The 20,054-nt window shown below is 55.1% G+C and overlaps 2 protein-coding genes across 5 annotated transcripts; both read left to right on the top strand.

The window, feature by feature from the left end:
• Positions 1-4,932: 4,932 nt before the first annotated feature.
• SAXO5 (stabilizer of axonemal microtubules 5) lies at positions 4,933-15,220 on the top strand (the record flags this gene model as incomplete). The annotated part of the gene is made up of 12 exons (XM_082623232.1): positions 4,933-5,607; positions 6,540-6,626; positions 6,734-6,834; positions 7,095-7,207; positions 7,289-7,398; positions 7,744-7,945; positions 8,536-8,621; positions 9,142-9,364; positions 10,225-10,286; positions 10,686-10,748; positions 14,487-14,585; positions 15,134-15,220. The coding sequence occupies exons 1-12, from the start codon at positions 4,945-4,947 to the stop codon at positions 15,218-15,220; spliced, it is 1,896 nt and encodes a 631-aa protein (XP_082479358.1). The 5' UTR covers positions 4,933-4,944.
• Positions 15,221-15,399: 179 nt separating this feature from the next.
• ZNF358 (zinc finger protein 358) lies at positions 15,400-19,798 on the top strand. 4 transcript variants are annotated; one of them, XM_082620242.1, is made up of 3 exons: positions 15,400-15,942; positions 17,642-17,747; positions 17,990-19,798. In XM_082620242.1, the coding sequence occupies exons 2-3, from the start codon at positions 17,675-17,677 to the stop codon at positions 19,720-19,722; spliced, it is 1,806 nt and encodes a 601-aa protein (XP_082476368.1). In that variant the 5' UTR covers positions 15,400-15,942; positions 17,642-17,674; the 3' UTR covers positions 19,723-19,798. The 4 variants fall into 4 exon arrangements, with proteins under 4 accessions (XP_082476368.1, XP_082476367.1, XP_082476370.1 ...); XM_082620241.1 differs by lacking the exon at positions 15,400-15,942 and adding an exon at positions 16,103-16,330; XM_082620243.1 differs by lacking the exon at positions 15,400-15,942 and adding an exon at positions 17,348-17,464.
• Positions 19,799-20,054: the final 256 nt, after the last annotated feature.

Below are 20,054 nucleotides of genomic sequence, written 5' to 3' on the forward strand. Positions count from 1 at the left end.
CCTTCTCATGTTTACTCAAATGTCATCCTCTCCTGGGACCTCCCCTGCACACCCTCCTGGGCACTTCCTGCCCACATTTCTTGCTGCCTTATTTTTCTTCTTAGTTGGTAACACTACCTGACATAACTGTCTATGTTGCTACTTAATCTCGTCATTTAGTTATTTGTCTGGTTGTCTAGTTATTTTTCTCTCCTCAACAGAATGTGAACTCCACCAGGGCAGGGCTTTGGATGTGTCTTGGTCACAGCTAGATCCCCACAGCGTGGCACAAAATAGGTTCTCAGTAAGCGGTGTTGCCTGTGGGGCTCAACGGCCTGTCAAAAGCTCACTGTTTCTGCTCCATCCACACTGTCCTGGGAGATCCTATCCACTCCCACGATTTCCCTAGCCACCTCTTTGCTGGCCTCTCCCCCCATCTCTCTCCAATCCTGCCCTGTCTACTGCTCCCACCTGCCCCCTGGACAGTTCCTCTGCAAATCCTACAAGCCCCCTCACACTCAGCTACTCCCAGACTGACATCAGACTGACATCAGCATCATCTTGCTCTTCTGTAGTCCCATCTCGAGGCTCCCCTGCCCATCACCCAGGCACAGACCTGGATATCACTCTCACCTCTTTACCTCAGTACGCCCCTCCCATGTCCCAACAGCCACCAAAATATCCCTGGAATCCATCCACTTTTTCCCAGCCCACAGCCTCCTCCATAGGCAGCCCCCATTCTCTCTCACCTGGACCCCAAGCCCCAGCCTCCTCCCAAGGGCCTGACTTCCCCAAGACATCCAAGAGACTCTTTAATCCTCACATTTGACCACAGCCCTCCTTGCTTAAGACTTGGGTGCAGGGGTCTGTATGCTCCCCAACCCCCTAACTGGGGACACTGCTCCATCAGCAGAAAAAATCCAGGGACTTCCCTGGTGGTCCAGTGGTTAGGACTCCACGCTTCCACTGCAGGGGTCCCAGGTTCGATCCCTGGTCGAGGAACTAAGATCCCGCAAGTCGCATGGTACAGCCCAAAAAAATTAAAACAAAAACAAAAACTATATACACACACACAAAAAAAGAAAAAGTCCAAGCCAAGCCCAAGGCCCACAGAGGGAAGGGGGCCCTTGGGCTGTGGAGTGGCTCCATGAGTGACTGGAATCCTTCTCTTGAGCCTGTACTGTCCCCATGGAACTTGTAAAAACACAAGGCATTTCTCTGATGCCTACTGTGCACCAGGCTCCATTCTAGGCACCAAGGAGACAGCGGTGAGTCTTGTGGGCAGGGCCCCGCCCTCCCAGTGTCTGCCACCATCGGGTTGGGGCTGAGCTTGACCTTTGGGAAAGAGACAGGAACTGGCCTGGCATTCACAGCTGGCCTTGTGGTTGCTAGGGCCTGGCCTGGTGATCACAGCTAGGCGCTGGTGTTCTCCTGCTGGACACAAATAATTTCACAGAACGCCCACATTGGACAAGGCCACTCTGTGACCGTGGTGGAACAAGACAAAACAAGCCCACTCCATCATGATGTCTGAACACAGACAAAACATGAACATTGTCAGATCACAACAGTGACCAGACATTTCCTGGCTAATCTAAATGACTTCTGTGTCTTTGCCAATCGCTGCTTTAATCTTAACTTCATTCCTTAGACTTCGTGATCAAAATTATTGTTTCTCTGTAAGAGTGTTACCTCTCCCCCTTGCTTCCTGACAGCATCCAGGATCTACACCCTCCTGGGTCCTCCTTTTCCCAGCAGTCAGGGAAAATGTATATTTGCATCAACCTGGCTGGGCCAAAGCCCTCAGCAGAGCCCTGGGCTAGGGAGCAGGTAATGGGACCTCGACCCAGTGGACAAAACAACATTTTGCTTGAATTTAGTGAAAAGGAACCCACTGAGTACATAAGTCCTGGAGCTCAAATTCAAAGTACAGGGACGACAGACCAGAAGACTCTATTATAAACATTAAACCCGCCAAGAGATCAGATGTTAATTGTTTCAGACCTAGAAAAAAGTGATAGTTATGTGACACCATAGAGGTGTTGGCTAAGGCTACAATAGCAACCATGTTGCAATAGAAATGTATCAAAAATCGGTATGTTGTATACCTTAAACTCACACAGTGTTATGTCAACTATATGGAAAGGAAAGAAGAAAGAGAGGGAGAGAGGAAGGAAGGAGGGAGGGAGGGAGGAAAGAAGGGAGAGGAGAGGGATGGTGGGAGGGAGGGAAGGAGGGAGGAAGGAGGGGAAGATCCCATTCAGTAGGTGATTTAGGGCACCATGAACTGGGACAGGTTCACCACTCTTATGTTTTTATTTCATCTGTTTGTTAGTTGTTGTTTTTTTCTTTAAGAAACTGCTTTCTCCTTTTTTTTTTTTTTTTTTGCGGTACGCGGGCCTCTCACTGTTGTGGCCTCTCCCATTGCAGAGCACAGGCTCCAGACGCGCAGGCTCAGCGGCCATGGCTCACGGGCCCAGCCGCTCCGCGGCATGTGGGATCTTCCCGGACCGGGGCACGAACCCGTGTCCCCTGCATCGGCAGGCGGACTCTCAACCACTGCGCCACCAGGGAAGCCCTGCTTTCTCCTTTAAAATTTTTTTTTTGTATTGTGGTAAAATATACATAAAACTGACCATTTTAAACATCTTTAAGTGCTCAGTGGCATTAAGCACATTCACACTGTCGGGCAACCATCCCCACCATCATCTCCAGAACTCTCTCATCTTCCCAAACTGAAACTCTGTCCCCATTAAGCATCAGCTTCTCATCTCCCCACCCCCACTTCCCTGTCCTGATGTTTTTATATATTATCTTTATTTGTCGGAACATCTCAAAAAAAGGAAGTCAAATTTCCGACCGGTAAAAGCATCCAACACAGAGCAAAGCCCCGCTTACTGAAACCTCCCAGGAAGCACCTAAGACAAGCCCAAGTCTGATAGGTCCATAGAGTATGCCCTCCCCGCTGCAACAAGTAACAAGCCCTATGTGTTCAAATACATGTGTGTCCCTGGTGGTCTTGGGGCTGGAGGTGGAGAGCACAGATGTCTCTAAGGCTACATGGCAGGTATATGAGCCCTGGAGTGGCATTAAGCGGTACAGTGACTCAGACAGTTTGGCCTATCCTGTGCAGAAGAGTGTTAGAAAGCAGACAAGGAGGAAAACCTGGGGAAATGGGGATAATGGACATCAGTGGCCTCTGACATCAAATCCTCCACGCTGAAGTGGTTGCCGTTCCCAGCCCCGTTTTCCAGATGATAAAACTGAGTCTTCGAGAAGTCAAGTCACTGGCCAGGCTCCCTTGAGCTCTCAGGAGGCAAGATCCTCTGGCCTCACTCCTGATTTTCCTCCCGTTGCCCCCCCCCAGAGTTTCTGGGGGCCACTGTGATAACGTTGTCCCAGGCAGCTTATTGGGTCACAGTGGGCAGGGCTGGACCACATTTGGATGCAGACTCAGATGGAACATCTGAGTATCCTCTGGGAGACCGGGGACAGAGGGAGTCTCAAGGGTCAGGCCCATGCCAAGCGCATCTTCTAAGACTCATTAGCCCCCATGCCCCCCCCCTCGAGGTAAGTACAGTCTCCTCATCCCTGATCAGGAAACAAAATGAAGCTCACAGGAGCCCAGTTACTTATTCCAAGGTGACCCGGCTAGTCATTTCAGTTGTCAGATTCTCCCACAGATTATCTGAAATCTTCTTGACCCTCAAGTATTTTATTTTAGGTGGTGAAATGATAGAAAAAAGAAAAAAAACCACTGTGGTTTCGTTAAAACCTTTGATATGTGTTTTCTAAAGAGATTGGCATGAGCAAGTAGCTGTGGGCTGAAGTGATCCAGGAGGGCCTCCCACAGGAGGTGAGGATGAGCCAGGGGTGCTGGTGGCATCCAAGGGTCTGGTCTCTAAGGTGCAGAGAGGAGGGTGAGGGAGACACCTCAGCTCTGAGCAAAGACCAGAAAGTCGCAGTCGGCTAAGTGGGATGCTGGGAGCCTGGAGCTAAAAGCCCAGAGAAATGAGTAGGAGGTGTGTAAACCTCAAACAGCTTGAGGACAGAAAGAATAGTCAGGACCTGGGACAACTGCAGAGGGCAGGAAAACCAGTGAGGGGGTGTGTGGCAGAGATGGGACAGTGGCCACTGTTGCGCAGAGAGACAGAAGTGGGTTCCCAGACATGAAGGAGTGGAGAGCCATGGCCTTGAAAACTGACTGAGAGTGAGGAGAATGGATTCCGGCAGCAAACTGTCAAATGCAGTGGTTAATTCTACAGCTCTTCCTGTTTCTCTGCACCAGCCTCAGGGCCTTTGCACCTGCTGTTTCTTCTGCCCAGAATGCTCTTACCCCCAGATACCCAAATGCCCCATTGCCCCTCTTTCCAGTTCTTTGCTCAACTATCATCTCAGTGATGCCTTCCCTGACTATTTAAAACTACAACCCTTCCACCCGAAACCCCATCCTTCTACCCTGTGTGACATTTTTCCCCACAGCACTTATCAGCTTGTAACTGACTCTGCAAGTGATGTGATTACATTTATACACTATTGTTTGTCCCCTCTGGGCCCCATTACCATCTCCACAAGAGCAAGGCTCTTGGTCTGTTAATGATGGACCCCCTCTAGGGGCCTAGAACCGTGCCTGGCACACTATAAGTGCCATATGAGTGATGACTTATAGCTCTACTTTCCCTGGGGGCAGGCAGAGGGGCTACACCTGTTTCTTTTTTTTCTTTTTTCCTTTTTTTGGCCATGCCAACCGGCTTCCGAGATCTCAGTTTCCTGACCAGGGACTGAACCCGAGCCCCACAGTGAAAGCCCGGAGTCCTAACCACTAGGCCACCAGGGAATCCCCTACACCGGTTTCTTATGATGTCCAGTGCCTGGCACAGAGAAAGGAGTAAACGGCAGCACTGACCCCGTGGGCACCTGCTCAGTCCCTTCTCCGCGCCCTCACAGGTGGCGCTGCGTCCCGCGATGGCCGCGGGACCCCTCCTGCCGTGCCCAATGTCCTGGCTGGAATTCCTCAAGGCCTCGCACTTTGCGCTGGGGCCCGACCCGCGGCTGCACGTGGACGCCAAGCAGTCCACGTCGCACCGGGACTTTCCCGCCTACCGGAACGTTACCCGTGGGCCGCTGTGCCAGCCGCCGCCCCGCGCGTCCCTCTCCCAACAGGACGCGCGCTGGGCCGGCCAGGAGCTCCTGTCGGAGTCGCACTGCGCATATGCGCCCGCGTCACCGCTGCTGTCAAGGGAGCGGGAGCGGGAACTGGCACGGGAGCGCACGCTCGCCATGCAGGCCAGCAACCTGCACTCGCACGCGGACTCCCGCGCCCGCACAGGCCTCTCCACCGCGCGCGCCCACTTCGGCAGGCCGGCGCTTCCGGAGCGTGCCAGCGAGCAGATCCGCGGCGCGCGCCTCATCTTCGACCGCGACTCGGTGCCATCCTGCGACGGAGCCAAGCTGCCCATCCTGCCCAGCGCGCACCAGGATTTCTTCTCACTCCACGACATTTGCCAGAAGCTCCGCGAGCCCTCCTGCCACTTCGGTGAGCGCGCGCCCGGGCACCCTAGGCAATTTACCCAACACAATGGTTCTCATGGCGAGCGGGGATTCTGTGCCTACCCCAGCGGACATTTGGCAATGCCTGGGGATCATATTTTGGTCTTCACGACTGGATGTGGGTGTGGGGGGAGAAGGTGGTACCGTCAGGGAGCGGCTGGAGGCCAGGGATGCTGCTAAACATCCTACCACGCACAGGAGAGCTTCCCACAGTAAAGAATTATCCAGCCCCAAATGTCAATAGTGCAGAGGCTGAGACACACTGGAAGCTCCTTGAGCCTCAGTTTCTGCATCCACACAATGGGCATGTCTCCCGAATCTCTCCAGGGTGCTGTGCAGTGGCCCGAAGTCATGAAAGCTGGTTTGGGGTCAGACAAATCTGCTAAGTGTCCCCCACCACCACCCCAGCTCTGCGACCTTAGTAGTTGTGTGACTCTGAGCAAGTCGACCTCTCCCAGCCTCAGTTCACTCACCTGCAAAGTGGGTGCAACAACAGGGCCCCACTTTATAGTTACTGGTGAAGCCGAAAGAGCCCCGAGTGCAGAATATGCCTGTGAAATACTGAGCACTCAACAAAGGGTCACTATCATTCATATGATTTTCCAATTCTGTGATACAGAGGACCTTCTGGTAGACATCACTAGTCAGAGACCCTCCAAGCTGGGTTCACGGATTGTCAGTTGGCTTTGACTCCAGCTGGTTCTGAATTTCTATTATTTCTGGCAGGTTATTTGACCTCTCCGAGCTTCAAGGAGGCTTCAGGTGGGGAGGGGATAATATCGGCCCCCCAAATGAGGTGCAAAGCACTTAACCTAGGTACTGGGCTCAAAACTTGGTAGCTATTCTTGTTGTCATTATTATTATTGTTATTGGCCACACTGCACGGCTTGTGGGATCTCAGTTCCCCGACCAGGGATTGAACCCGGGTCACAGCGGTGAAAGCCCAGAACCCTAACCACTGGGCCACAAAGGAACGCCCTTGTTCTCATTATTTTTTATTATTTTTGGAGTGGGAGCACAGGAGACAGGATGACAGCACCTCCTACCAGAGACAGTTCCAGGCCCTTCCAGGCCCACCTGCCTTGACATGTAAAAGGGTAAATTGAGGCTGGGCTGGTGCTGCTGGCGGTGGGGGGGGCGGTGGGCGGAGGAGCAGAGGTGGGCGCTGGGTGGTCTTGCCCTTCCCACCCCTGTCCTCCCACAGGCCTCCTCCAGCATAGAACTAGGAGACTTCAAGATTGGCTATGGGCCCATGTGTGCAGAGCAGAAACAAGCCTACAGGCCCCAGGTTTTGCCCCCAGACAGGTATGAAGGGACCATGGCCTACTACTAAGACGGGGCAAACGGCTCTCAACGACATGTGGGATGTGTCACCTAAGGCTCTAGGGCCAATGCTGTGCCTTTGAATTCTCCATCACCCACAGGCAAGACCCATTATTATGCCACACTTCCCATGATTAGCACCCCACAGCTTGGCCATTAGATAGCCTGTCCCTCTCTCCTTTTTCCTGGGAGTTGCAAGGGCCCAGATCAGATGGGTCCTCCTCCCACCTCCTTATCTGCAGGTATGACAAGGCCCAGGCCTCAGCCCACAACCACGGTGTGAATATTCGACCTGGAGATGGCCTCTTCCACGGCAGGACCACCAAGGGTGAACACTTCTATGCCCGGGAGCCAGGTGAGAGCCTGCTGCCTGCCCCGCCCCTCGCTCCCACAGCAGCCTCTCAGAGCTGCTCAGGACCTACTCTGCCACTGGCAGAGCCTTTTGTTCTTCACCACGACCAGACTCCAGAGTCGCACATCCTGGAAGGAAATGGGTGCCCTGGTCCGGGCAGCCTCACCACCTCCATGCACTTCTTCCACGGCCAGGTCAGCAAAAAGGGGAAGAAGGCAGCAGGGCTCATCAGAGAAAGGGCTTCCCAAGCAGAGTGAATAATAGCAAGTGCAAAGGCCCTGAGGTGGGAGGGAGCTTGACATGTGTGCGGGGATCTCCTGGATCTGTTTGCGTGACATACGGTGAGTCGCTTAACCACTCCAGACCTCGGTGGTTCTGCCTGTAAACGGAGATAACAGCACCAACTCCCAGCGCCATCACGTGGGACCCAGAGAGAGTGTGAGCCGTCCAAGGTCACACAGCGCCCACTTCTGCCCTCCGTCCTGGCCATGGGACATCCCTGACACCGGGAGCTTCCCAGATGCCATGTGGTCCTACAGCCGCTGCCCGCGACCAAGCCACCCAGCCGCCACGTGCCTCATGAGAAATTGCAGAGTCACATAACCCTAGGGGAGCCGTCGCTGCTCGGACAGTTCTTCCAGACCTCCACGGGCACAGACTATTTACCCCCTGGGATGCAGAAGCCGCCGAAAGCGCTCAACCTCCACTTGCTGCAGAGCAACCTGCCCCAGGGCACAGGCGGTGAGCGAGGCTCCACCTCGGAAGCCCCGCCCTTGCCACAGCTGTGGTCCCGCCCCCGGCCAATCCCGCCCCGCTCCCTGCCCGAGTCTGGCTCCGCCTCCTGAAGGGCTAGATCCCACCCCATGAGCCAAGATTACCAACTGTGACCCTGAACAACCCCACTCCCTCGTGATCGTGACTCCCAACGCCCCCCCCCACCCCTTCATGGCCCCACCGCTACATGACTCCGCCCTCTGGTCTGGCCCCGCCCATCTCCATATCCGCCCTCTCCTGACTCTTACCCCTCCTCTTCTGCGACACTCTGGCTCCGCCCCCTGACCAGCTAGACTATTCTTCCTGCCCACCCCTCCCCCCGCCAGCCCCCGACCCTCGCTAGTCTACCCTTGCCCCGCCCCTGGCGTCCTCAGCCCTGCCCTGGCTGCCCCGTCCTCGCTGCCTCATATCCATCCTCGTCCCCTGACAACTTCAGCACTAGCCCAGGCGTCGCCCTTGAACCCTTACCCCATCCTTAGTCTCTCATGTCCCTTCCCCCTGGGCCCTGCCTTTCCTCCCTCAGCCCCTCAGCTCAGCCACCCCTCCCATATCTCCAGAAACAGATTTTTTAACCATGAACCAGAAGGTGCTGAAGCCACACAGAATAGCTCCAGCCTCTATGACTGAGGAGATGCTACAGTGGGTGAGGGAGGGGGAAGGGGTATCTCTCTAACCAGGTAACCCCCGAAATCAGTGTAGAGTTATCTCAGGAAAATTATAACATCAAGTCAGGCTCAGAGTTAGTGTCAAGTCCACTCAGGGTCACTCTAGGGTCACCCCAGGCTCAGGCTCATCTTAATGTCATCCCAGCCCCAGGTCATCTCTAGCTCAGCCCCAGGGTCATGTCAGGGTCAGCTTCGTATCACCAGCCACAGTTATACTCCAAGCCAAGGGTTAGCTCAGAGTCACCTAGGGTCAACCCAGCCCTGGGGTCATTCCAGGGGCCCACCTGCTTTCTCTCCAGCTTCTCATCCAGCTCCTGGGTCAGCCCAACCTGGGGTTCCCTTTTGCCCACCTCCCCAGGACCCAATCATCAGCCAAACTGCGCTGAGCCCTTCCCCACTCTTTGATGTTCCCAAGGTGGTGCGGAAACTACAGGGTGGCCAGGGTTGGCCAGCCATCCTCCAGGCTGCCCTGCCAGGCTCCCCACCCTGACTCCACAGTGCAAGTATAGCCACTTGGAGCCCCCGCTGGGTAGACAGCGCTTCTTCTCAACCCTAAACAAGGATGAGTTTGCTTTCAAGTACCAGGGCCCAGCAGTGCTGAGATGGGACGACCTCCAGGAGAGTCATGTGTCCCTGGGCTCCCCTCGCCAGTGGGGCTGTGGGGCTGGGAAGGTGGACCCTCGGGCCCCCCAGACCCCTACCTACCCATGCTGCAGCATGGGTACACCAGCAATAAACACCACTTTGGCAACATCCCACCACTTTCCATCAGTCAGCCATGAAAGAGGATAGGGTGCCTGTGGGGTTGGTGAGAGAATGTATGGCAGAGAATGACTCCATGGAGAAGCCCTGAACTTCTGCAGACCCTGGGTGTCATCCCACTCTGGGCAGGGAGGCCATCTCAGTTTGTGCAAAACCTTGGTGGTCCAACGCTTGTAACGTGTTCAGGTGATACCACAAGTTCTTTTTTCTTTCTTTCTTTCTTTCTTTTTTTTTTTTTTGGCTGTGCCACAGGGCTTGTGGGATCTTACTTCCTCAACCAGGGATTGAACCCAGGTCCACGTCAGTGAAAGCGCCGAGTCTTAACCACTGGACCGCCAGGGAATTCTCGCTGCCAAAATTTCTGAATGGTGTGGGAGGATGGAGTTACACTGTTGAACGGAGGCAGCGTGGTAAGAGGTTGAGAATGTAGGCTCCTGGGGCTGAATGGACAGAGTGCAAATCCTGACTCCTACATGTCCTGGAAAGTAGTCTTGGGCAAGTCATTTGGCCCCTCTGAGCCTCTATTTGCTCATCTGTAAAATGGAAATAAATAATAGCTCTCTCTCATTAGATTGTTACAAATGAGAAATGTACACACTGGTTAGTGTGTGTGGCTGGGGGTCAAGAAGGGAGAGCTTCCTTTCCAAGGATGAAGGTAAGGAGGGTGTAGGATGGAGCTCAATCATTGAGAGACTGGGTGAGGCTCAGAGGGGGCATGAAAGGGTGGACATGCTGAGAATGGCCCAGCAATGTCCCCTATTGTGAGCAGAGCCTGGAAGCTGAATGGTGCACTGGCTGGCTGGGCAGCTGGCCCCCCAGATCACAGCCGGGTCCAGGGGCAAATCAACAAATGTCATCAGGATGTGATCAGGCCCAAGGGGGTAGGTGTTCAGCCAGAGACAGAATGAAAAGGGTGGAAAGGAGGAGTATGGGGTGGAGACTTGAAGCTGGTAAGTATGTCAAGGACATCAAGTATGTCAAGGACTAGTACCTTGGACAGCACTCCACCTTGAACTCTTGGGGTCTGATGAATCAGCACCAAGAAGCCAGATCTGTCTGGGATGATAAGATGGGCCTTGGTGGCCATGCCTGGGCCCTGCCTCTGCAGGCTGTTGAGAATCTGGTTTCAGGGCATGAACACGGCTCCCTGACCCTGTAGACAGACCTTTAAAGAGCAAGGCCCCCAATCCAGTGGGCCACTAATAGCCAACCTCAAGCCTGGCCAGGAGCCCTTTCCCCATGGGCAGCAAATCTGTGAGACCAGCTTGTCGTTTCCACAGGAAGGAGAGGAGTCCAGTTTTGGGTCCCACGGGGACAAGATGGACCTTTTGGCTGCAGTCATGGTATCCATGTTTTGACCATGAGAGGGTCTGCTAGAGGCAGAACACCTCTTCTGCTTGCTTCCACTAATGATGTAGATGACACTCATCTTCCACCAGTGATGTAGATGACACTCATCTGAATGACCGCATGATAAAACAAGCTTTCTCAATCTCGGCACTATTGACATTCTGGGTAGGATCATTCTTTGCGGTTGGAGGCTGTCTTGTGCATTGTAGGATGCTTGGCATCATCCCTGACCTCTACCCACTACCTGCCAGTAGCACATTCCTTCTCCCCCGCCCGGTTGTGACAACCAAAATTGTCTCCAGACATTGCCAAATGTCCCTTGGGGGGAAAAGTTGCCCCTGGTTGAGAACCACTGCAATAAACCCATCCTACAATGATTCCTAGGATCAAATTAGTCTCTCCTGGTAAAGCCGGTCTGCTTGTTGACCAGACTACATGTACAAAAAGCTTTTCCTTTTTGCCTTGCCTGCCAGGAAGCTCAGAAAGGTTGCTTTGATTCCATGTAGCTCCAGTTGCAGGATTATATGTACTCCTGCCTGGTTCTAGGAATGGTTTAAACAACCGAGAGATCAGATGAGAAATAATGGGTAGGAGTTACAAGGAAACAGATTTCAGCACAACTTGAAGCATTTTCTAACAATGGAACTGACCAGCCCCAGGATGCGTTGCCAGGAAAAAACAGAAACTTTACTCAAGATGTCTTCAGTACAGAAAGACACTGCATTATGATGATTCTGGATGTATTCTATGGATTTATGTCTATCCCTCCTATATCTCACTTACCCCCCCAGAAAAGGCATTTCATATGGACGACAAAAACTAAAAAGACTTATGAAATAAGATGAGTAAAATAGGATTGAACATGGGAAAACAGATTAATTTTTAAAGGAAAACATTTTATCAATGGTAATCATTGCTAAGCAGCAGACTTGTCTTTTTCTGTCCCTAGGCAAATGATTTCATGCTCTGACCCTCACTTTCCTCATCTGTAAAATGGGGATGGCAACAGTTCCTCCTTCATGGGGTGGTTACAAGGAGTAAATAAAATGTGCGTGTACCATTCTTTTATATATATATAAATTTATTTATTTATGTTATTTTGGCTGCATTGGGTCTTTGTTGCTGCGCGCAGGCTTTCTCTAGTTGCAGCAAGCGGGGGCTACTCTTCATTGCAGTGTGCAGGCTTCTCATTGCGGTGGCTTCCCTTGTGGAGCACGGGCTCTAGGCGCGTGGGCTTCAGTAGTTGTGGCACGCGGACTCAGTAGTTGTGGCTCGCGGGCTCTAGAGCACAGGCTCAGTAGTTGTGGCGCATAGGCTTAGTTGCTCCACAGCATGTGGGATCTTCCTGGACCAGGGCTCAAACCCGTGTCCCCTGCATTGGCAGGCGAATTCTTTTCTTTCTTTCTTTTTTTTTTTTTTTTGCGGTACACGGGCCTCTCACTGTTGTGGCCTCTCCCGTTGCGGAACACAGGCTCCGGACGCGCAGGCTCAGCGGCCATGGCTCACGGGCCCAGCCGCTCCGCGGCATGTGGGATCCTCCCGGACCGGGACACGAGCCCGTGTCTCCTGCATTGGCAGGCGGACTCTCAACCACTGCGCCACCAGGGAAGCCCGCATATACCATTCTTAAAACAGGGCCTCGCACTTGGCTGCAGCTCAATAAACAGTGCCTAAATTTTGTTAATGTCTTGGGTATTTTTGTTGCAAGTGTCAGAAACCCAGCTGTATCTGCTCAAGCAGAAAGGGATTTTATTGACTTAGAAACAAGAAAAGTCTGTAATTAGGTCTAACATCAAGCCTGCTAATTCCTCATCAGGCATGCTCTCTCCCTTGCCGCCTCTCAGTTCAAACAGTGGCAAAAAACAAAAGCAAAAACAATACAAAACAAAACCCAAATCCTAATGATTAAACCCCCAAAGGAAGGGGTGGAGGTCTTCCCTGCAACTCCTCACGTTAGAATTTAACAACCCTCCAACTGGCCCATTTGAGTCACATGGCCATCTGTGAACCAATCACTGTGCCCAGAGGGATGGAATGCTGTGATTGGATGCCTGGGTGATTTGGTTCCCCAGACCTCACCAGGATCTTGGAGTCTGGAGCCCAGTCTTGCTGGATCCTGTCTCCTAGCAACAGACCTGTGCCTGCCCAGCCCCATAGCATCTATCTTGCCCCAGGTTACAATCTAGAGGGCAGAAAGACTCAGCCAATAGGCTCTTCCCAATGAGGGTAATTGTGCCTAACAGACAGGCAGTGTTGAGTGTCCAATGCTTGAAAGGCTGAGGCATTAAGAGACCACCAGATCTCTGATAATCCCAATCTTATCTCCCCATCTCAGTACTAACTTCCTCTTTTAGCTTGGGGCAGAGAATTCAGCCCTAGCAATCTCACAAAATTGAGCAGGTGCTAGACTCTGCTTTAAGAAGGTGCTCATAGGGACTTCCCTGGTGGCACAGTGGTTAAGAAGCCGCCTGCCAGTGCAGGGGACACGGGTTTGAGCCCTGGTCCAGGAAGATCCCACATGCTGTGGAGCAACTAAGCCCATGCGCCACAATTACTGAGCCTGTGCTCTAGAGCCCGCGAGCCACAACTACTGAGTCCGCAAGCCACAACTACTGAAGCCTGCACATCTAGAGCTCGTGCTCCACAACAAGAGAAGCCACTGCAGTGAGAAGCCCATGCACCGTGACAAAGAGTACTGCCCATGTGCAGCAGTAAAGACCCAGTGCAGCCAAATAAATAAATGTATAAAAAAAAGGAGCACATAGAGGTAGCTTGTGTCTATCTTATAAGACCTTGCCAAAGACTTCATGAAAGCTCCCACATATTCCAACATCCTGATATTTTCCTCCAAAACCGCTCGAGCCACAGTCTCAGGTGACACACAGAGTGCGAAGATAAAATGGGCAACAATTTAATCGGCTATTTTTCTTCAACATAACAGATTTCTGGTTTCCTGAGCAAGGCCCTTCTACAGGGCTGCCACATATATCTGGGGAGGCTGTGCACTGCACAAGTCTTGAAGCCCTATTCACTTCATAATGAATATATATGTCAAGGTGGCCCCGGCCCTCCACTTCACCTTTGTTCAGCCAATTTCACATATTAAGTTATTTCCTTCAATACCCTTCCCTTTTCTAGAAATCATGTCTAAATTAGTCAAGACTGTCATGACTGCAAGAGACAGAAACCCACTAAACTAGCTCAAATACCCAGGAAATTTGTTGGCTCGTGATACTGTGGGCTTCTGGCTTCGGGTATGGCTATGTCCAAGAGCTCAACCAACATAGCTAGAGCTGTCTCTCTGTCTCTCACCTCTACATCCTGGTATAGATTGGCTTCAATCTGCAGACTGTTCTTCCAGACAACTGAGGAATGTGGGTGCAGGCAGAATGAAGCCTATAAACAGCTCATGATCCCAAAGGAAGAAAGAGATTCTCCAACTTCATGGCTTCATCCCAGACCTCACTGTGGCCAGGGGGTGGGGTTCTTGGGTTGGTAAGTTTAGATCGCATGGTATGGGGGGGCACGAGTTAGACACGGTTCCAGCTGGAGTAGTGGAGGGGGCTCCACAAAGGGAAAGCAAGGTGCTGAGAGACATAGTGGGCAGACTGAAGTGACAGCTGTCATTACAAGTATTATTTGTAATGGGATCATCCAGCAGGATGAAGAGCAAGCAACATAATCCAATTGCAGTCTCAAGTCTCTCAGATCTGCTGCTGGCTTCTCCACAGAGAGCTGGAAAGCAGGTCTCAGGCCACAAGTTCAGCCCAGATCTAGAAGGTCCTGGAAGGAAGAGCGAAGTCTCCTGGAGGCCTGATTTGCATGCAAGGGTAGGTGTTGTCCAAATTCACCAGTCAAAGACCATCAGAAGCACACCTGTAGTCAAAAAAATTTTTTTAGCTTGTGCAGCAAGGAAGATCCCATAGCGGGGAACCATGGGGCATCTCCAGAAGAGTTGGGGGACAGGAGGGCATCTTATAGGATTCAGGCTTGTGCTGGGTAATTTTAAGAAGAGGAGAGTAGAAGCAGTTCTAGCCTGGTGCTGTCAGCAAGCAGGGAGCAGATCGGCGACTGGGACTGGGTATTTTAGTGATTCTTATCTCAGAAGTGGGAGGATGGACATGCGGCAGTCATTGGGAAGAAGCGGCGGTCATCTGAGTTAGTTGGCAGGGGAGAGGAGGGGGTGTGTATTCATTTTTGTGGTTGTAGAGTGGCCTTGTGTCTATCTCCGCTCAGACGCGGTCACAGAGCGGCCTTGTGTGATCATTGTTTATATTCTGGGATCGTTGTTTATGTTCAGGGAAGAACATCACACAGCCCAGCTGCCAGCTGCCGTGGCTGTATTTCACTCCCTTCTCACAGGGATCTGTGTCTCCAGGTAAAGTCTGCCCAGAGTGCTTCCCAGATCTGGTCTAGGCTTCAGAGCATCAGGCACGGGGAGTCCACCAGTGACAGCGGTGCGTGACCAGGGAGGAGGAGGAGGAAACACTCAGTATTCCCAACTCTTTTCCTTGGAGGAGGAGTCTTAGAGGGAAATGCTGGACTGAGCAAAGATACACAAGTTTGTAAATTCTCAGCGTCTTGACTATGCTGATGTGCGTTGCCAGTCTGCAAGACAGAGAGAGAATGTTCGGTGTTTCTTGAAACCAGAGAGAGTCAGAGACCTGGGCAGGAGGCAGAGACAGGGAGAGAGAAGAGGATAGAGACACAGAGGGACAGAGGCAGAAAAAGTGAGGGCAAGAGAGGCAAAGAGATTGAAATGGAGAGAGACATAGAAATAGAGGGACAGAGCGACAGAGAAGGAACAGAGAGAGACAGGAAGAGGCGGAGAGGGATCGAGAGCGGCTGAGAGAGACGCAGAAGAGGAGAGGCCGCGGCGGGGACAGCGCGGGCGGGGCGCGGCGCAGACAAAGGCGCGGCCGCGCGGCCGGGTGGCCGGGCCGGGACAAAGGCTGGCCCGGGGGGAGGCGGGGGCAGCGATGGCGACGGCCGAGGCGGACGCGGGCGAACTACAAGTCCCAGCAGCTCCCGCTGCGGCCCTCGGCCGGCCCCTCTCTCTCCCTGGGAGCGCTTGGCGGGGCCGCAGGGCCGAGGGGGCCGCCGGCGGGGCTGGCGGGCGGGGGGCTTCCTGCGGGCCCTGGGGGCGCCGGCGGGCGCGGCGGGCCGGGCTGGGGCGAGGGGCGCCGGGTGAGTGTCCCCGTGAGCTGGTCGGGCGGGCGGTGGCCGCGATGGGGCGGGGGTGAGGGGGCGGGCGGGCGGGGGGCCCCGACGCGGGGCGCGGCCCTGGGCGACCTCTGTCCACCCCCCTCCCTAGCCTCGCGCGCCGCCAGCCCCGGCCCGGGAGAGCAGAGACGCCGGCGCGATGGGAGGGGGCCGCGCGACCCGCGGGCCTAGCGCGCCGGTTCCGCCGCTGCGGCCCCGGGGGAGGGCCCGGCCCGAGCTGGGCGCCGTCAATCGGGAGGTAGGGGGGTGGGGGGAGAACCCCTCAGTTGGGGTGGGGGCGGGAGTCCAGGACGCCCGCCTCCCCTGGAGGCGATCCAGACCCCCCACCCCAGGAACCCAGAAGTGGCCCCAGGTATTGTTCTCCTCACCCTTCAGCCTGGGGTAGGGAGTTCAGGAGGCCCATCCTCAAGAGGGGGATCCAGGGGCTCCCTCCCTCCACCAGGACCCCAGTTATTGTTCCCTTCACTCTCCAGTCTTGGGGTCCAGAGTTCTGGAAGCCCCTTCCGCAGGAGGTGATCCAGGGTTCCACCTGCCCCCCAGGAACTCAGAGAAGGATCCCAGTTATTTCTCCTCCCAGCGTGCAGTTCAGAGATGGAAATTCAGGAGCGAATCTAAGGGTCCCCCTGCCCCCTGGGAATCCAGGAGGGGACTCAGCACTGTCCCCTGACCCTCCATCGTGGAATTTAAGGAGGTGAACTAGGAACTCAGCCCTCTCTGTTTGAGTACCCACTCCCAGCTCTGAGGTTGTGGCTCGGGAGGTCCCCCTCCCCAGAAGGAGAGCCAGAGGTCCTCCCCTGTCTCCCAGGAATAGATCTATTTGTTGTTTTCTCCCCAAGGCCTAGCCATGTGGTGGGCATCACCTCCCCTTCAGGTAATCCTGAGTTCCTCCTGCTCCCCTGAAGGGATCCCAGCTTGTTTCTCTGCCCCCCTCCCTACCTCTAGCCATGGAGCTAGAATTCAGGATCTTCCTTCCAAGAGGGGATCAGAGTTCCTGACGCCCATTCCCGTGCGTCGGTCGTGGGGTCAGTCACTCAGGGATCTCCCCTTCCTAGGAGATGGCCTAGGGTCCCTCCAGTAACCCAAGAGGAGCCCCAGGTATTATTTTGCCCACCCCAGCTAGGGGGTAGAATTCAGGATCTTCTATCTACTTGGGCAAACAGGTACACCGACACCTGTCCCTACCCTCCTGGCTAATGGATCCATGGTCTCCCTGCTCCCTCCAGGGGTCCCACATATTATATCCCCACACTCACTCTAGCTTTAGAAATCTGCATTCAGGATCTTCTATCTAAGATAGAATACAGGTGTTTTGACTCAGTCCTACCCCAGAATTGTAAGGTTTGGAATTCACGTTGTCTCTTCCCCAGGAAGCAAGCCAGGGGTCTTTCTGCGCTCCCCCAGTGAGGAGTCCCAGTTGTTGTTTGCCCCCGCCCCACTCTTCCCCCAGATAGAGGCTTCAGAGGTCAGGATGCTTCTTCTCTAGGAGGTGAGCCAGGGGTCGCCCTCCCTACTAGGAACCCCCAAACATGCCACCCCCAACTATGGGACTGGAATTCAGGCCATGTACTTAGCAGAAAGCACAGGAACCCAGACACCCCCCCCCCTTCCCCATGAAGGGGCCATGATCAAGGGGATAGGTATCTAGACTCTCTCTCCTCCACAGGACCCAAGCTGCCCACGAGAGGAGGAGCCCAGGATGGAGAGAGGGGCAGAGCTATGGAGCTGGGTACTAGAGACCTCTAGTGCTGGGTCCCACGACTTCTATCCAGGTGTGGGGCTGAGAAGGGAGTCCCCCCACCCTCCCCGTGTCCCACCAGGGTCCCTCTTCTCCCTGCCCTGGCGGGGGTGAGTGCAAAATCTCCCTGCAGTACAAGAGAATGATCCATGTGTGTGCCCCGGAGTGGGATCTGGGGCATGGTCTGGCCCCCTCTCCCTTCCCTGCTCAGGTTCCAAAAGAGATCCCTGGTTCCCCAGAACCTACCTCCACTCACCTTCTGCCCTCACCCTGTAGATCCTGCTCCGGAAGCAGCCAGCACTTCCACACCCAGGATGCGGCGTTCGGTCTTAGTCAGGAACCCAGGCCACAAAGGCCCGAGGCCCAATTATGAAGAGCTTGACTCCGACTCAGAAGACCTAGACCCCAAGAGGGAAGAGCTGGACCCAGTTTCTGAAAACCCAGAGCCTGAGCAGGAAGACCTCAACACTGTCTCTGAAGATGTGGACCCCAGCTATGAAGATCTGGAGCCTGTCTCCGAGGATCTGGATCCCGATGTGGAAGCTCCGAGCTCCATCTCGGGGCTCCGTGACTCGGATCCCCAAGATCTCGACCCCATGTCTTCAAGTTTTGACGACCCAGACGTCATCGGCCCCGTCCCCCTGGTTCTCGACCCTAACAGCGACACCCTCAGTCCCGCTGCCACCCCAGACCTGGACCCCCTCTCGTCCGACCTCACTGCCACCCCCGAGGTCCTGGCTGCCGGCCCCGCGGTGCTCCCTGCACCTGCCAGCCCGCCCCGGCCCTTCTCCTGCCCGGATTGCGGGCGAGCCTTCCGCCGCAGCTCGGGTCTGAGCCAGCACCGCCGCACCCACAGCGGCGAGAAGCCTTACCGCTGCCCCGACTGCGGCAAGTCGTTCAGCCACGGCGCCACGCTGGCTCAGCACCGCGGCATCCACACAGGCGCGCGGCCCTACCAGTGCGCGGCGTGCGGCAAGGCCTTTGGCTGGCGCTCCACGCTGCTCAAGCACCGCAGCAGCCACAGCGGCGAGAAGCCGCACCACTGCCCCGTGTGCGGCAAAGCCTTCGGGCACGGTTCGCTGCTGGCGCAGCACCTGCGCACGCACGGCGGCCCGCGGCCGCACAAGTGCCCGGTGTGTGCCAAGGGCTTCGGGCAGGGCTCGGCGCTGCTTAAGCACCTGCGCACGCACACGGGTGAGCGGCCGTACCCGTGCCCGCAGTGCGGCAAGGCCTTCGGCCAGAGCTCGGCGCTGCTGCAGCACCAGCGCACACACACGGCCGAGCGCCCCTACCGCTGCCCCCACTGCGGCAAGGCCTTCGGCCAGAGTTCCAACCTGCAGCATCACCTGCGCATCCACACAGGCGAGCGGCCCTACGCCTGTCCCCACTGCTCCAAGGCCTTTGGGCAGAGTTCGGCGCTGCTGCAACACCTGCACGTGCATTCGGGCGAGCGCCCCTACCGCTGCCAGCTCTGCGGCAAGGCCTTCGGCCAAGCCTCCAGCCTCACCAAGCATAAGCGGGTGCATGAGGGCGCAGCCGCTGCAGCTGCTGCGGCTGCCGCCGGTTTGGGCCTCAGCCCCGCTTCGATGTTGAGGCCGGGGCAGATCTCCCTTCTGGGTCCTGATGCTGTCTCTGTGCTGGGTTCAGGCCTGGGCCTCAGCCCTGGCCCCAGCTCTAGCCTTGACCCTGACCCTGGCTCTGCGCTGGGCTCCCCCCCCAATCCCAACCCCAAAGCCATCCCTGGCTCTGGATCTACCCCCACCCCTGATTCTGTCAAATCTTCTGACCCTGAGCCTGGGCACAATGCCAATTCCGACCTTGGAGCCAGCCCTGATCACAGATCTGGTCCCAGCCCCGACCCGGATCCTGTGCCCAGCCCTGACCCCAGCTCTGAGTCCCACCCTGACCCTGGCTCTCCCACCCATGACACTGTCAGCCCAGTCCTCCCTACCGGCGAGAGTCCCGAGTGGGTGCAGGAGCAAGGGGCACTGCTGGGGCCTGATGGCTGAAGGGCATGCTGGCACCCACAGGGGCCTGGGAAAGTTGTGTGTTGTGCAGTTAGTAAAATCTTCCCACTGCCTCCTGGCTCTGTGTTGTGGTTCTCCTGTTGCTGTTTTTTCTCTAATGCACAGCCTCTTCTTCTGGAGATGGGAGGGTATGGCCAGAGCCAAACATACAAATAGAACGTCAATGTCCTGGCTCCCCCCACAATATCCTCCAGGCTTCCTAGCTTCCCCCACAAGGTCTCACACTGGTCCATCCCAGCAGTTGCCACTCTCTGCTCCCCCAGACCTGGCCACCCCAGTCAGGGGCAGACTTATCCTCTGGGTGGTCTAACTCC

The sequence above is a fragment of the Mesoplodon mirus genome (assembly GCF_964341445.2).
Source record: "Mesoplodon mirus genome assembly, chromosome: 5".
Classification (NCBI taxonomy): domain Eukaryota; kingdom Metazoa; phylum Chordata; class Mammalia; order Artiodactyla; family Ziphiidae; genus Mesoplodon; species Mesoplodon mirus.